Source organism: Xiphophorus hellerii, chromosome 9 (assembly GCF_003331165.1).
Source record: "Xiphophorus hellerii strain 12219 chromosome 9, Xiphophorus_hellerii-4.1, whole genome shotgun sequence".
Taxonomy (NCBI): domain Eukaryota; kingdom Metazoa; phylum Chordata; class Actinopteri; order Cyprinodontiformes; family Poeciliidae; genus Xiphophorus; species Xiphophorus hellerii.
The window spans coordinates 8,474,204-8,490,169 of NC_045680.1; the positions used below are offsets into that span (position 1 = coordinate 8,474,204).

General features: G+C 37.5%; 1 protein-coding gene and 1 long non-coding RNA gene across 5 annotated transcripts in view; both read right to left on the minus strand.

Annotated features, from left to right (window-relative positions):
- Positions 1 to 202: 202 nt before the first annotated feature.
- Positions 203 to 2,943, minus strand: LOC116725358 (uncharacterized). Its single transcript, XR_004340390.1, has 2 exons — positions 2,828 to 2,943; positions 203 to 2,669 (listed from the first exon to the last, which is right to left on the minus strand). It is a non-coding gene; the product is annotated as an uncharacterized LOC116725358 (long non-coding RNA).
- A 2,296-nt stretch (positions 2,944 to 5,239) lies between these two features.
- LOC116725702 (tensin-3-like) overlaps positions 5,240 to 15,966 on the minus strand; it is a 42,188-nt gene continuing 31,461 nt past the window's right edge. For 3 of the 4 annotated variants that reach the window (XM_032571932.1, XM_032571931.1, XM_032571933.1), the window contains 11 exons: positions 13,897 to 14,041; positions 11,955 to 12,412; positions 10,407 to 10,490; positions 10,123 to 10,254; positions 9,106 to 9,201; positions 8,857 to 8,934; positions 8,382 to 8,459; positions 8,116 to 8,284; positions 7,479 to 7,547; positions 6,612 to 6,641; positions 5,240 to 5,876 (listed from right to left, as the gene is read on the minus strand). In XM_032571932.1, the coding sequence (XP_032427823.1) occupies positions 5,735 to 5,876; positions 6,612 to 6,641; positions 7,479 to 7,547; positions 8,116 to 8,284; positions 8,382 to 8,459; positions 8,857 to 8,934; positions 9,106 to 9,201; positions 10,123 to 10,254; positions 10,407 to 10,490; positions 11,955 to 12,412; positions 13,897 to 14,041 (1,481 nt within the window). In that variant the 3' untranslated portion in view covers positions 5,240 to 5,734. Of the gene's footprint in view, positions 5,877 to 6,611; positions 6,642 to 7,478; positions 7,548 to 8,115; positions 8,285 to 8,381; positions 8,460 to 8,856; positions 8,935 to 9,105; positions 9,202 to 10,122; positions 10,268 to 10,406; positions 10,491 to 11,954; positions 12,413 to 13,896; positions 14,042 to 15,966 lie in introns of those variants that run through there. The other variant, XR_004340452.1, reaches the window with a different exon arrangement.

A 15,966-nucleotide genomic window follows, 5' to 3' on the forward strand; every position in this document is an offset into this window, starting at 1 on the left:
GACTCTTTTTGTCATTTCCACTACAGGAACCAGAGCCAAATCAGAAAACTGGAAATTTACCCTAGGAAACATAGGACAATTTGGATAGACCGAACGTGGATCTTACTTGTATGTAGTTGCTGTGCAGAAACCCCCCAGCATTTTGCTTGTCACCAGTTTATATAATCCTCTTCTATTCATAGTTTCTGTTAACTATAAATTACACAAGAGAAGTTCTTTATTCTTGTTTGCAAACAAAACAATTAGACCCAACCGACCATGCTTCAAATCACAGTGTTTTACATGGTTTGCATACAAAGACTTTTATACAATACACCAACGTTAGTGGAAACATTTTATGAAGGAAAATACAGATTTCCGCTTTCACAACTCCATGACGTTGGACACACAGAGGGTAGAGTTTTCATCTCAGCTTTTATAACAAAATGTAACCAGCAAAGTTAAAGTATTTAAAATTATTGATGTTCTGAATTACAGATCAAAAGAACCACAACTGCCTGCTATTGTTGTTCTTTCAAAGATTTTAAGTTGGTATGGTGCAAAAACACTGCTGCAGCATGAGTGTGTAGTTATTCTTCCAAAATGGCACATCTTGCAGGCTTTACTTTATAAAGGTCTGGTGCTATTTCAAACCTTAAAGGGGACCTGTTGTAGAAAATTCACTTTGTGCGTTTTTGTTTTCTTTCATGTGGAACGCTACTGTTTCTAGAAACAATCAAATTCCTAAGTAAAAGCATTTAGCTGTTTTATGGCAATATGAAAGTTGTCCTTTTGTGTCTAGGAGAACAAGCTGTTTTGACAACTTCCCGGATATTAAGTCACAATCGGTGGACTGCACTGCTACTTAGCAAACCAGTCCAACTCACCTAGCAACCCAAGCAGAGGTCAAGCGCTTTTGGTCAGCTGGTTTTATTGTTGTATGCATTGTACAATGGCTGCTGGAAAAGACAAGTGTTTTGTTTTTTACTTACCATTCAGAAACTGCTCCTGGATCCTTGATCGTTGTGCAGGAGACTCCACTTTTTCTGCTTTTGGGTCTCACTCAGGTTTCGAAGTTGGACCATTGTACAATTGTGCATCTGTCTGCAGCTATTTTCACAGATATAAACGCCAGTGTAAATGTTGGGAGGAGGTGATGGGGGGTGACCAGCAGCAGCTTGTTTGGATTTAAAGTGACAAGAGGCTCTGAAACTGCTTAGTCTGAAAGAGGTTCAAAATAGGCAGAACTGAGCAGGTTAAATTTCATTATCTGAGAAAGATTATATGCAAAAAGTGCCATAAATGCCCCTATGTGCCTGGAAAAGACATAACACTGCCAATTTAATAGATAAAGTGACTAATTGTGGGTAGATGATTATACAAATAGGTTTTGAGTCTGTTAATAAATTGTTTTGGTGATGCCTTTAGTATTCTGGTTAAATGACTCTGTTTTGTACTCCTGAATGAAAATGCATTTAAAAAGCAGACAAAGTAATTAAAATGTTCTGGGAAACTACTCTTGTTCCTAAAAAAAAATGTTTGTCCAGTAAAAATGCGCTTTTCAATAAACTTACCTTTAAACTGTGCTTCTTTGTCAAATACATTGAGAAATTACTGTGTGTAAAAATAGGCAACTGTTTTAAGTTTCAAAAGCTTACTAAATCATCACTGCTCCTCAAGCTGGTAAATGAAGCAGTCCCTCTGAAGTTTTTTTTTTTAAATCATTGATTCACTTTAGAACTGTCCAAAAGTAAATATTTAGTGATGTTACTTTAGTTTTGCTCTGATCAGCTTTTATTTTAAGCATAACATGAAAACTAAAGGAAAATCTGTAATTTTCTTCAGGCAGCCCTGCAGGCACTATCCCCCCTCAGCCCACTAACTTAAAAATAGGAGTGGGATTATTTGTGGGTCGTTGTGGTTTTAGCGTGTGAGACGGAGTGTGTGTGTGTTTGCTCCCCCACCCCCGTTACAGCCAGCAGCGTACTTAGCACGGGCTTTAAATAGCTAACTCAAATAAAATGAGAGGAGACCAGGGATCAGAGGCTGAGAGGGACTCTGTGAGGGAGGCATTCCCAAACGGAAGCCGGCCTTTGGATTTCCAAACACCATTCGCAGCAAGTAATGCCAGGAATGTGATGTTGTCCAGAAGCTCTGGCCGGCGGCTGTGAAAACCACTTTGCCACCAGGTGCTGGTGTGCTGTCTGACAGGAAGTGCAGCAGGAAGTGCAAATGGAGGGGCAGAAAATGGCGATAGGTGACTCAGCAGATTGAGGACAGACTCAGGCTGTGTGAGGGGGGAAGGCAGAACCTCTATCAACCCAGAGAATCTCTGAACCCTGTAAAGGCAACACGACTCCCCCTCCGAAACAACCTCTTTCCCATCCTCTAACTGCTCTTCCTTCTTTTACACACTGTGTTAAATTTCTATTCTTTCTCATTCTTTTTACCTTTTGACGGCCTTCTTTGTGTTCAGGCTGTGGGAAAGTTTCCCGTAATGGTGAGGTCATCCACCAACGAAAGCTACCCCCACCCCTCATTCGGGCACACACACACACACACCCCATCACTGCACACCCCCCTTGTCCATGCTGTCCCCCGAAGGCCAGGCAGGACTGGAGGATACCAATACATCCCCACATCTCTGTCCCACTTCCAGATCCCCGGGGCTCCCTGCAGAGACCAGGATCCTGGAAAAAAAAGCCTCATTCAGAACTGCTATCTACTGATTTGGGGACAGATGTCCCATCACTCAATCCACAAGGCACCTGCAGGATGCATCAGGCATTAAACTCCCAACCCCCATCATCTGTCATGTGCACTCCAGAACATTCTCGTTATCACTCACACAAACATGGAGACAGTCTTTCTGGTGTTGCTTAGGAAGCCTGTGGTTCTCTACGCATGAGCAGATTCGTCCTGATTCTCCTCCTGCTGGTCCTTGCTATGAATCCATAGTGGCTGCAAACTACAAACCAGGAAAAAAGTTAGATACATTATAGTTGTTTTAGTATATGCAAATAGTGGCTTCTGACTGCCATCTATTGGTAAAATTGTAAATTACAGTACTCTATTAAAAGAAGAGTTCACACAAAACTAACCAAACAGCAATTTCAAGACATATTATTTCTACAAAAAATAAAAAATAAATATAGTTTAAATTAGTATGCTCCTTTAGCCCTTAAACATTTACACGTTTTCTTTTGAATTTATCACAACATTAAACCATAAAACTCTAAGATAAACTTATCAAATATTCCCTGCTAATGCCAACTGGCTCATTCCACATCATTTACTGGATTGAATAATTAATTGGTCGGCCTTGGTTTATAGGAGAACCACACATGAAAACCATGTAAATGGCCTGCACTTGTACAATGCTTTATCAAGTCCAAGGACTCCAAAGCACTATACACTGCAGTCATATAACTCATAGACATTCACACACTGAATAGAGCAAGCAGACAGAAGAAAATGCTGAAAAGGACACGATGACTGAGAAGATCAGAGCGGGGATTCGAACCAGTAACCTACCAATTACAAGATGAATCCCTACACCTCTCCCACCCCGATCATGGGGTTCATCACAGCCTGGCACCTCCTCCCAATGCTATTCATCAGCTTGGGTCACACTTTTCTGTTGAATGGAATAACATTCCTCAACCAACATTTGTCACACAAGTCTACCAATGTGGCTGTGTTGGTCCCTTTGGCGTGAAGCACACACGCAGGCTAAAACCATAAGTGTTTAGTGGGGTTGTGTTGAGGATGGTTGACAGTGCATTGTGTCCTCTTCACTCCCAAGTTGTGAAGGCACAGTTTCTGCTAAATGTTATTCTGTCTAGGTGAGCATCGCTAACTTGAAAGACGGAGTTTGTCACTGAAGAGTAGAGATCTAATCTTGTCACTGGTGGCAGAATACAGTCTCAATATTTTCTGCATTGAGATCATAGCCATTGATGACTGGTCTTATATTTCCATTAGGAGAGATGCTGTCCCACATCATGACACTGCCTCCACCAAAAGCAGTTTGGAATTGGCAGGAAAAATTTGAGAAGACCTTTTGCCATAGCCCACATACTCAACTGTTTGCTATAAATAATGCTGCAGATGATAAATGTGTAGTTCAACACAATTATAAATTAAAGAAAAAAAATTGAGAATCAGACTAGAAAAGGGAATAAAACAAACTTGTATTTAGATATTAGGAACATATAGTACAAACATATAGTAGAACAATAAAAAAGTGACCGTTATATGAAATCCTAATGTACAGTATGTGTTAATACACAAAATAGCATGGCAAAAAGATTTTTAAACATCTTTAATGAAGGATGACTATTGTAATACAGAATACATCTTAAGTACAACCACACCGTTGCTTTTCTGATGTTGGTTGTTATTCATTTTGATTGAAATGAATTGTCCTGTGGTTACCAGAAAGCTGTGGTTAGAGCTGCAGATCTGTTTATCTGCCAAAAACTCTCAAGCTGAGGTACAAATTATGTTTTAATGTTTTTCACTACTGTATAGAATTAATGTCAGTGTTATAAAAATACAGTTTGGTTAAGAGACCTTTGTTTTTAATTTTACAAAAGCTCATCAAAGAAACTTGACAATTCAAATTCAGATTAAAATCTTTCATCTTAGATATTTATGTCATTGTTGTCTAAATATTCACTGATAATTTGAACAGAAGTGTGGAGCTGCCACTCAGGTAAAAGAAACATGGAGCACTTATTTTCACATTTTTACCATAATGCTGTAACAATATACAGTACAGACCAAAAGTTTGGACACAACTGTGTGTCCAAACTTTTTGTCTGTACTCAATACAGACCAAATGTTTGGACGCACTTTCTCATTGAATTCAATGAGAAGGTGTGTCCAAACGTTTGGTCTGTACTGTATATATATACATTTATACCACTTTGTAGCTAATTTTACATGGATTAACAGAATAAATTATACTGTACAAATATGAAAATTATATTGCTAGAACTATATGTATATATATACAGTATATGTAGCAATAGGAGGATTATTATTATTGTTAAAACATGAAAATTAATTTCAGGTATAATTAAAACAAAAGCTAGCTCAGATCTGTTTTTTCTTTTTTGTTTTCCCTGAGTGGCAGTTTCCTACGCCTGGAAAAATATGTTTTGAACACAATAAAAATTAACTAAAATATGTGTAGCTAGGAATGGCAAATCTTTTGAGGAAACAAAAGATTATACATGAAATTGTAGAAAAAATATACAATACGGCAGAAAATGTCAAACTAAGGATCTGGTGAGTATGATGAGGCAAATAGTGACAACTTGATGACTACACCCACTTTTATTATGCCATTAATGTAAAAACTAATATAATTTTAGTAAGTTAGTTTTAAGAAATATATTTTTATTCCTTTAAATTATAAAATAGTTTAAAAATCTGGAAAATCTTGCCTATACTTTCATATTCAGTGTTTTTTCAAAGCTGGAAGGCACGTCAACACTTTACTTTGCAAAGAGTCTGTCCAACAATGTAAGAACAATGATATCAGAGTCTTGGCTCCCTCCTCTGGAAGCATCCTGCAGTGCAGGCACAAATCATTTTGCAGAAAGAACCAACAGAATCCAGCGTGGAGTGTCAGGGATTAAAGTTTTTTTGGCTTTTCAACTTAGTCATAATTGTGAAATGACTCAACAACAGGGATTTGATCCTTGCCTCAGGTTCTCTTTATGCAGCAGATCATCTCCTTGTCCCATCACTTTTTGTGAGATCCAATCATGACTTTTGAGACAAAGTTGACGATGGCACTTGCCGGCTGCTCAGGGTCATGCTCAGCAAACAGATGGCATACATTTTCAGTTTCACTTTGAGATTTTCTGGCAACAAATCCAAAAATCCTGGAAGGAGGAAAACAAATGATTAACTTAAAATAAAGGGATTATGTTTTTTTTTTGTTTTGTTTTGTTTTTTTCAGCAGTGTACAGTATAATATAAATAAGCCTGCAATGCTTGCAAAATTAAAAACAAAAAAAAAATCACTCCTCTACCTGCCTGATGACATAGAAAAATTACTCTGAAACAATTTGCACAGGAACATACAACTGAGCTATTGTGGCACCGCATTCGAGTTATGTTTATGTTAGTTTAATATTTTATACATGAATTTCATGCCAACATTGTTTTTTTATTGGAGATCTGATAACAACTAAAGCTGTCTAAAAGGATTTAAAATGTAGATAAATCTACAACTTGAATAAAGTCCCAAAAAGTAGTTCAAAAATGATTTCTTTGAATAATAGTTCAAAAGAATTAGTGTGTCAAATCACATTAAGAATCTTATTTCTAAATGTCTGCCTTAATTATAAAGCAACAAAAACTGGTGTCAAATACTGTGATTGAATCATACTGTTTAAGGAACCTTTGGCTACTGAAAATGAACCTTTGCTTTCATTTGAATTATTGCTTTTGTCTTTGTCTTAAAGATTAATTCCTGGTATAATAAATAAAAATCATTTAAGAGTGGCTAAAGTACATCAAGCTCAAAAATGAGAAATAAGAAAACTCTGTATGAAGGCAAAAAACAAACAACATGGCACATGCTCATCACAAAGACTTGTCAAGAATAAACTTACTTGGCTGTGGAGACGCTGTCTCTTGTCCACCTATGTAGGACAGAAACCACGATTGACATCAGGAATCATAGAGATGGATTACAATGAAATTAATAAAGCATCTAGCATTGTGTACTATTGAAGTAACTAAATTGTTACAGTCTTTACCGAGCCAGGTTAAAATAAATTGCAGCATAAACTCATTTATGGTAAATGTTGAGGGAGGGAAAGGCATTTTATGAGCAAGAATTAATTTTATTCTCTATCACTTATATTATCACTTCTGTAATAAAATATTTGTAAGATTATTTACATGCCAGAGTTTAAACCTTAGAATTCCTTCACACCAGAATAAAAAGGCTGTTACATATTTTTTGGGATAATGATGTATTTGTGCATGCGTAGCACTGTTACAAGTAGTACAGCAAGCTTACTGTGCCAAAAAACAATTTGTCCCTTTAAAAGTTCTGTATTTGCAAATTTTAATATCTGACAAATTAATGCAACATTTTAAATGATGACTGATTAAGGGCAGAAAGATAACTAACACAACCTGGCCTTATGTGAGAATATAACTGCCACCTGAACATAAAATCTCCTTTAGGCAAACTTTGAGGCAACAAATGCTATCAACTGTTTCTGACAATAGCCAAAAAATCTTACTTAATGGAGAATGTAAAGGAGCAAAAAAAATGTATGTTCAACATAATGGCACAGCTTCAAATAATTTCTTTGTTGAATTTTTTTAGCCAGGTGTGTTTCAAATCACTGAATTGATTTGCAGTTATTTATTAATTATCAGTGACTGTTATTAACTTTACTAACTGGTGCAGATTTTAGATCTCATTTGGAGGTCATGGCTGCTGTAAGACTGGTGAAATTACTCACTTCCTTCCCTGTGGGTCCAGAGAACAGAATATAACTGTGTTCACAGTGTAGTGTCTCCTGAAGAACAGCCTACAGAGTCAAACACAGCAACACATCAGTTTCTTTTTGGGGTTTTTTTGCAGTTACCTTAATCTGAGTTTCTGTGCATCCTTTATGAAAACCCAAAACTATGAAAATTAAGTACAACTGTAAAAAATAAAAATAAAGCTCAATATGTTATCGCATAGCAGATATAACACTATAAAGGATATCATATTATACTATATATATTTTAAACATTATAGTCTTACTTAACAAAAATAATTAATAAATAAAAAAACCATTCAGAATTAGCATTTTCAATCATGACAGTTTAGTATTTTCAAGTGTTGCTCTGATATTTACCCATATTTACAATTATGTGCCATTCAACATGAATGCACATATTCAATCAGTATGAATAAATATTAAATGAATATCCAATATTCTTTCAGTTGTCTTATGAAAAACAACTGAAAGATTCAAATAAAAGTTGTAAATCACAAAATAAAATCAAGAAATAGTCAACTTTGGGACAAAACCTTTCAGCAACCAAGCCATTTACTTATTCCTAACTGTGACAATTCTATTGTCAAAATGTTGCCAATCAAATGCTCACTTCCTCTGGTTGTCTGTGAGCGTTATTCCCTGAGCCGACACTTTGAAGTGGACCACGGTGGAGGGAGGTGGAGGGTCCATGGAGAGTGTCAGTGTGGTTGCCTTCTGGACCGCTTGCTGACCCGTCAGAGACTCCAGCTCCACAGAACCCAGGAACCACACGTTACACGCTAACACCCAAAAACACATTAAATGAGTATTTCACCAAAAATAGGCACAGATGTCTGTTACTTTAAAATACTATTTTATTATCAGTAAATGTTTTACCTGCACCCTGTTTGAGAAGTTCAGCTGCTGAGTTTGTTGTTGTCTGTGTCGATGCGTCGTTCAGCTCCTCTAAAGGATCTAATGGAAATAAACAGCAATGATGTCACACATGAGTCACAATAAAGCATAAAGGTCAAGAAGAAATAAAATAAACATCATGGAAACTGATTAACTTTATTCTGAAAAGTGTCTTAGGAAATTTTCCTGTCTGGCAGGAAATCTAACATGTTTAATGTGTGATAGAATTACTAAAATTATTTCTGGTTTCTGTAAGCAAACAAATAGGTAGTATGTTTGTTAAAATGTTTTAAATTAAAAATATTCCACAGAAGTTATTGTTAAATTTAAAATATAATAATAAAATAAGGAAGCACTCTACAGTAACAACACAGACTAAAATGTAATCTAAGTTTTTGACTGAGACACAGAAGGTAAACTCTCAGCTCTACCTTCAGGATAAGTTATGAATGTTTACCTCTATCAGGCAGGATGAGTTTACAGGGCAGAGCCAGAGGGGTGATGGAGTGCTGACACACCAGAGCTGTGAGGCTTCCTGTGAAAAATTCAATGTTATTAAAACACCTAAGGACAGCTGCAATTTGTCTTTACCACCAGTAGAGGGGGGTAGAAAACCATTTCAAAATCTTGGGTTTAATCTGTAGCTATTTTGTTTTTATTTAATCAAGTATATAGTGAAAAAAAAATCTTGGAAAATTATTTTCACCAAAGTATGGCTCATTGGGGCAGCCTTTAAGACGAACTCCTTTAGGTGTACACTCAATCAGGAAGTGCCTCACTAGCTCGCTGGACAGATCTCCCACTGAAAACAAAAACAGAATTTAAGAAGAAAAAGAAAACTACATTTACAAGTGAAATTGTTATATTAACTTTAATATCTTAGAACATATTCTTTCAATGTTTAAAATAAAGATTCTCATTACACAAAGAAGCTATAAAAAGTGGAAGCTGCTGGAATTTCCGGGATGAGTTTTCTTTATTTGCCACATTTCTGGAGTAACAGGGCAGATAGTTTTTAAGTGTTCAATAAAAACTGAGTAGAAAGATGTATCATAGTCTGATGAAGACAAACTTTAATGTTTGGGTCACAATTTCTACTGGTACTTTGTTGTACATACACAAAAGATCACCATAGCCACACTCAAACATGGAGGAGGCAGCGTCATGCTGTGGATTTCCATTAGATGGGACAGTGGTTTTGTTGTTTATCTTTTTGTTAAGAAGGATGAAGTCACAAACAGCTTCAAATAAGAACAAGTTTTATTCCAAAACTAGAAGCTGTTGTCTAACAAGTTGAAGAGAAAGATGGATTTAAGTTATAAAAGTTATAGAAAAAAATTAACTAGAAGAAAATCCAAGCCAGAGTCCAGAACTAGACCTTACAGAAAATCTGCTGCACCATTTAAAATAGAGATTTCCTCCCAATCTGATGGAGTTTCAAACTGAGAGTGGGTAAATGTTGACAAGTCAGGATCACAAACTGTCGGTTGAATGCTTAAATTCAATCAAAAGATACTTCAACAAAGTGCTAGGTAAGGTGTTGATAATGCAGCAGCATTTTTTAAACATATGTTTTCCCCTGAACAGATGTTCGTCATACAAGGACATGAATCATATTAAAAGTGAAAAAAGATTTTAAATGGTTCCTTATTTTGATTTTTCACATCCAAGATCCATTATAAAATTACAAAGCCATGCATTCGTTCTAAGGTAATCCAATCACCTTTTTTACTGTGGTGTACCACTGAGGGAGGAGGCGTGGCCACCTTCATGGCCAGTCCATACGCCCCGCGAAATGAATGGCTGTCTCTGACGATGAACGAACCGGGCTCTTTGTCCTTCAGCACTGTGATGGCTAATCAGAAGGTCAACATAGGGAGGAAGCAGTGAAAGGCTAAAGTTAAAATCACATTCATACTGAAAGGGGAAGAAAAAAAACTTTACACAGAAGTGTATTATACGCTCACTGGAGGCCGCCTGGCTTTCTGCTCCAAGGCCAATATTTACCTTGGTCTCTGGAAATGTCGGGCTTGTACCAGAACTTGGACGTGTCCTGAACAAACTTCACAGTGTCCTGCTTACTGCCAGAGTCTGTGGGGCACAAATCAGAGCTTGGCGTTAAGTTTCAGGATGGTGATGATGGGTAAAATGAGGAGGAAAGATCAGACAGATTCTCAAAGTCTGGACAGGTGGTGAATTGGGATCATTTTCATTTTAACACAAATGATCAAACATGTTAAATTGATGGCATTCAGTGTCATTGACACCCTTTTGAAATTTACAGAAAATATATTTTATGCTCTATCTGGGCAGACTTTTTTTTCAATTATTTTATTTCACTTGACTTTAAGTTTCACTGTCTTTTATCTGAGGAAGTGCACCAAAACTTTTTATTTGGGACATTCTTCTAAAAAATATATAATAATAATAATGAAATAATCTAGTCCTTTGACCACTAAAGATAAAATCATTTTCATCTCTACTGTAAGAAGACCATGGTTTCTGGAGGTTTCTGGATATTTGTGTCCCACTCTGAATCAAGTCAACTTAAATTGGGCACTTTTCAAAAATGTCATTTATAATTAAATAGATACGAGGATTTCCTCTGAAGCTATTTTGCCTCATTTGTCTGCAGTTTTACAACTCATTTATAGAAGTTTTTGTTTTAATTAATATGCATTTTTACTGATTAAGAGTCCAAATCAAGACCAAGCCAACACCCAGATGCTTGCCATTTTTCAAATTACATTTTAAACAGCTGCCAAAATACTTGTCTTCTAAATAATCAACAACCAATAATCAATAGGTTATTTGATTAACCTATTGATTAATAATCAATAGCCCAAACATCCGAGAGAGGCATCTTATTCAGTCACGTGTGTCTGCGATCTTCTTCTTTTGGCCACTACCCAAAGTTTGTGACCACAGACGAAGGTAGGAACTTAAATCGACCAGTAAAAGAAGAGCCTCTCGCCTTTCTGCTCAGCTCTCTCTTCACCACAACAGATTGGTACAGAGCTTGCCTCACTGCAAAGGCTGCACCAATCCAACAATTGATCTCCCTCTCCATTTTTCCCTTATTCGTGAACAATATCCCAAGATACTTAAAACACCTCTACTTCTGGCTAAAGACCGTGGTCTCGGATTTGGAGGCACTGAGCCTAATCCCAGCCCCTTCACACTCGGCTGTGAACTGCTCCAGTGAAAGCTGGAGATTACAGTCAGATAAAGCCAACAAAACCAGAATTTTTTTTAGGTAAGATTTAAGGGATTGAACAAGTCAGCAAAACTAGGGGATAAAGATGTATTAGACAAGTAAAAGACAAGAAAAGAAGTGGCAGGATTCTCTCTTCCCCTAACTTATTGTGCTTCGTTCACCTTACATACTTTATTGGAAAACTTATGTTGCTAAAAGTTTTACCTAAAAGTACAAGGCATGATATTTTTGGAAAACATAAGTAGAGTTTTAATATAATTTGGGTTTAATAAACACAGATCAGAAGAAAACAAATCAAATGCGATGCCGAACTGAGACCAAATAAGACTTAATAGTACCTGCTCCGGGTGACGAGGCCCCACTAAGTCCTCTGAACGGATCTGAGGTCAGGGACGACGACAGAGGGATACTGAGGCTGCTGCCGCTGCGCGGGCTGGAAAACCCGCTCAGAGAGGGGGATCGTGAGCCCAGCTCTCCCACCTCACCTGTTCTTCTCTTCTCCGGCAGTAGGGGAGCAATCCCTGCATCTCCCCCAAGATTCAGATTCCCGAGTCCCTCCACGGCTTCCAGCAGGCTGTGCTCCAGGCCGCCGTTTCCCAATAACAACAACGAGGACAAGTCTGTGCTGTTGGTTCCACTGCGGTCCCCTGAGCTCCCTCCCCGGCCCCTCTGAGCGCCCCGCGGGGAACTGTGAGCATTAGGAGAGCTGAGAAGTAGCGGGGGTGTAGATTGGGGAGGATACGGCGAGTTCAAGGAATTTGGTGTCCGATTGTGCCACACAGGAGGCGGAGTGGAGCTGCAAGTAAAGATAAAGATACAACATGGATCGAAATATTTTTTCACATAATAATTTAAGAAGCTATCTAAAATTGGAGAAACCCTTGACACAGATTCCCTGCTTAGGAGGGCTGTAGAAGAAAACAAACTGAGCTGGGTTGTGGGTGCAGTTCTCCGACACAAATATTCAGGCTGTAGGTGATTTGAATTTAAAATACACATACAAATAATCCATGCATGCAGAATATTATAGCCACAGTCTGTATTGTCAGTAAAGATTCTGATAATATTTAAGCTGTTTTAAATGTCAGGACTTTATTTTATATTTTAAGCCTTCTCTTATGACTGTGCACAGCATAAAAGTATCGTGTCAAACCCTTTGAGTTGAATGACCATGGAAACAACCACTTTGTCTCAGGTAAGATATGTGAAGCTGCAGAGGCCAAAGGTTCACTGACACATCTGAAAACAGCCTGATGAATTTGAATTTCTGTTGAAGCTGCAGATTGTAATCAGCTGCATGAATCAACAGGGCCAACGGGCTCTGTTTCAAGAACCTGGACTACTGCTGGTCCAGGAATGGTGAAGCCTGTTTATAACCATAAGTCATAAAACCAGAATGGTTTTATTTTGCAATGTGGGGGTAATAACACTTCTATATTTGATTTTTTGCTAAGATAAAAGACATATTTGAATAGAAGTTGGAGTAGCTGAAAGAATTCGTCTTTTGTTTGAGCCGGATTCTACTTTGATGTATGCGAGAGGAACAATCAATATCTATACGAAAGACATCAAAGCACAAAGGTCATCGCTGCATCAGAGTGTGCTGAACTCCAATTGTAAAGGAATGCTTGGACAAGATATTTGGTAAGCTATTATGTTTCAAATGCATTTACATCATGTCATGGATTGCATCTGTGCATGCCAGTAACATATTTGCTCAGTCGGATGAACTTTGTCTGAACTCTATGCCCACGCTTGATATACATTTTATTGACTTAGATACTAAAGCTCCCAGAGAGTGGTGTTTTAGTAAATACTGCAATGGCAATCTTTGACATTGCATTATTGTGCAGTGTTAAATAAAAACAAGTTGCTAAATAAACTACTGCATGATTAACAAAGACTAAAAAGTTACATTTATAAGCAGTCCTTAAAACTGGCTATATCTCTCTTTGTCAACCCTACATGTATTTTATTTTTTCCTTCTTATACTTCATTTACTCAGTGTTTTTTTTCCTCAATCTAATTAGCCAGGGTGCATCTAAGCACCATAAAATCAACATTGTTGCGAGAGGCGACTGTCAAAATGTGACTATTCCTGTTTTAAATTCTAGTTCTTGGTGCATGTGAACGCTGCAACAGTGTATATGGATCACCACATTCTGGATTATTTACTATTTTCCAACCCTTATCGATCGGCATCTCCTTTCTGGAAAAAAATCACAAAATAAATATTCACTTTATGACTCAGAAACGTCTTTTTATTTTGAAGACCTTCACCTGTCTGTGTATTGGAGGGGGCTGCTAGTTGACACTGAGCTCATGGAGCCAAAGATCCTCTGTGTGACAGGCACGTCCGACCGGAACAGATCTCCGTCTGTGGAACCACCAGAGTGGTTCATGCCATCTAGGAAACCTCTGGGTTCTGAGCAAAGGACAAAGAGAAAGCAGAATCAATTTAATACTTTTTATAGCTTATAGATTATAGTTGGAGAGAATAGAAACACATTTGTCATGTTTTACAGTACAAACTTCTCACACATAAAGATTGTTCTGTAAGGGATATAAGCAGCAATGAATAGCTTCATTTTTTCAGATCTGCCGTTGAAATCAGCAGATCCTGCATTGCAAGATGTGCTTTTGTACGAAGCAGAAGCTGAACTGGTGTGCGGCTGTCAGGACATACATGCAAACATGACGTCCTGATTGTGTCATTCCGCAAACACACAGACGAGCCTCCTCAAGCTAAAGAACAGGATCGTGAAGCACCATGAGTCACGGGGAAAACAGTCATTCATTATAAAGGGCTCGTTGTTTGGTCTGCTGAGCCTCCTCACTTCACCCCCTCCTACCTCCCGACTTCTGCTCTGTGTCTCTATTGCAGTGCAGGAGGTGCAGGAGTTAGCTCGCTGCCAGCTGTGTTAACTGAACAGGCAACATCATTTCGAGGGGATTTCATAATAACACTAACACTGAATGCACATAATGCAATACACATAATGCTCTTGTGTACTTAGTCTGTATAAACATCGCATGCGCAAGTGAAAAGCAATTGTATAAAGTAGATTCAAACACTTTGTGCTTTAGATTTTAGTGTTAGTTAGGATTCTTTGGTTGTCAAACCCCAGTCCTTCAGCAGAACAGTGTGGTATGACGGCAAATCAGACGTTTCATTCAAGCGAAGCATTTTGAGGTTATTTGCATAAACTGCCTGTTTTAGCAGTTGATTGTATTTTTTTTTTTTTGAAATTACATTTAGCTACATTTTGTATTGGATTTTTCTACTTGTAAAAGATCTAACCTCAAATCGCAACTCAGCTATGCCTTCAAATTGATGACCTAGTTTAAGTGAAATAAAAAAGATATCTTCATGAATACATGAATTATTTAAATTATGACTAATTAGTCTTCTATTATTCATTAGAATAGTATAAATTAAAATAAAGAATGGATTTTATATAAATCCCCGGATACATCACTTGTCTTAGGGCTTATATGCAGCTTGGAAAGTTGTTGCTGTTGATGCTTGTAGGAAACACATTAAACCAAAGGGGAGGAGAGCATCACAATTCCTCAAACATTCCCACAGTCTCTGTCACTTTTTTCTCTCTTGGGATTGCTCCTGGAAAGCAGCTGAGCTTCTTCTTTTCTCTGAGTTCCCATGGATCATTTTCCTCACTGGTGTTTGTCACATCTGCTGGTTACCCTGTCAGATGACATATCTACCAAACCTGCTGCCTCAGTGATGAGCAAATAACTCATAAGACAAGGTGTTGGTGCCATCTTGCAGCATAGACCATGTATTATTTTCTTTTACTAAATGAATTATGTAATCTGTAGAATGACTTAAGATTTGATGCTCACAGACACTCTCCAATGTGATCGATCTACAGATGTTTTTAAAAGAAGACTGGTAGAGACATGTCCTCAAACACTTGCAGCTGAGCAGCGGTTTTGGGGGTCTGATTACATATGGATCCCAAACTTTTTAGTCTTTAATGTTAAAAAGCCTCACATTGTTTTTAGTCCACTTGACAATTACGCAACACCTTGTGTTGGTTGATCACATAAAATATAATGCAAGTTTCTCACTGAATGAAAACTTTTGCAAGCCATTTTACATTTACTTTTTTTAAATGAAGTAAGCTGAAAATTTGCAAAAGTCCTACTTCTTCTAAATCATCCAATTTAGTTATTTTAACTTCACAGTGAATGCATTGCAGTGTCCAGAATTAAGACTGTTTCACATTCACAACAAGAACCCCAGTATTGAAACTGCACAGATTTCTTTTCACTTTGGGTGAGCACAAAGCCTCTCACAAAGTTTACGGTCAACTTATGAAAAACCTT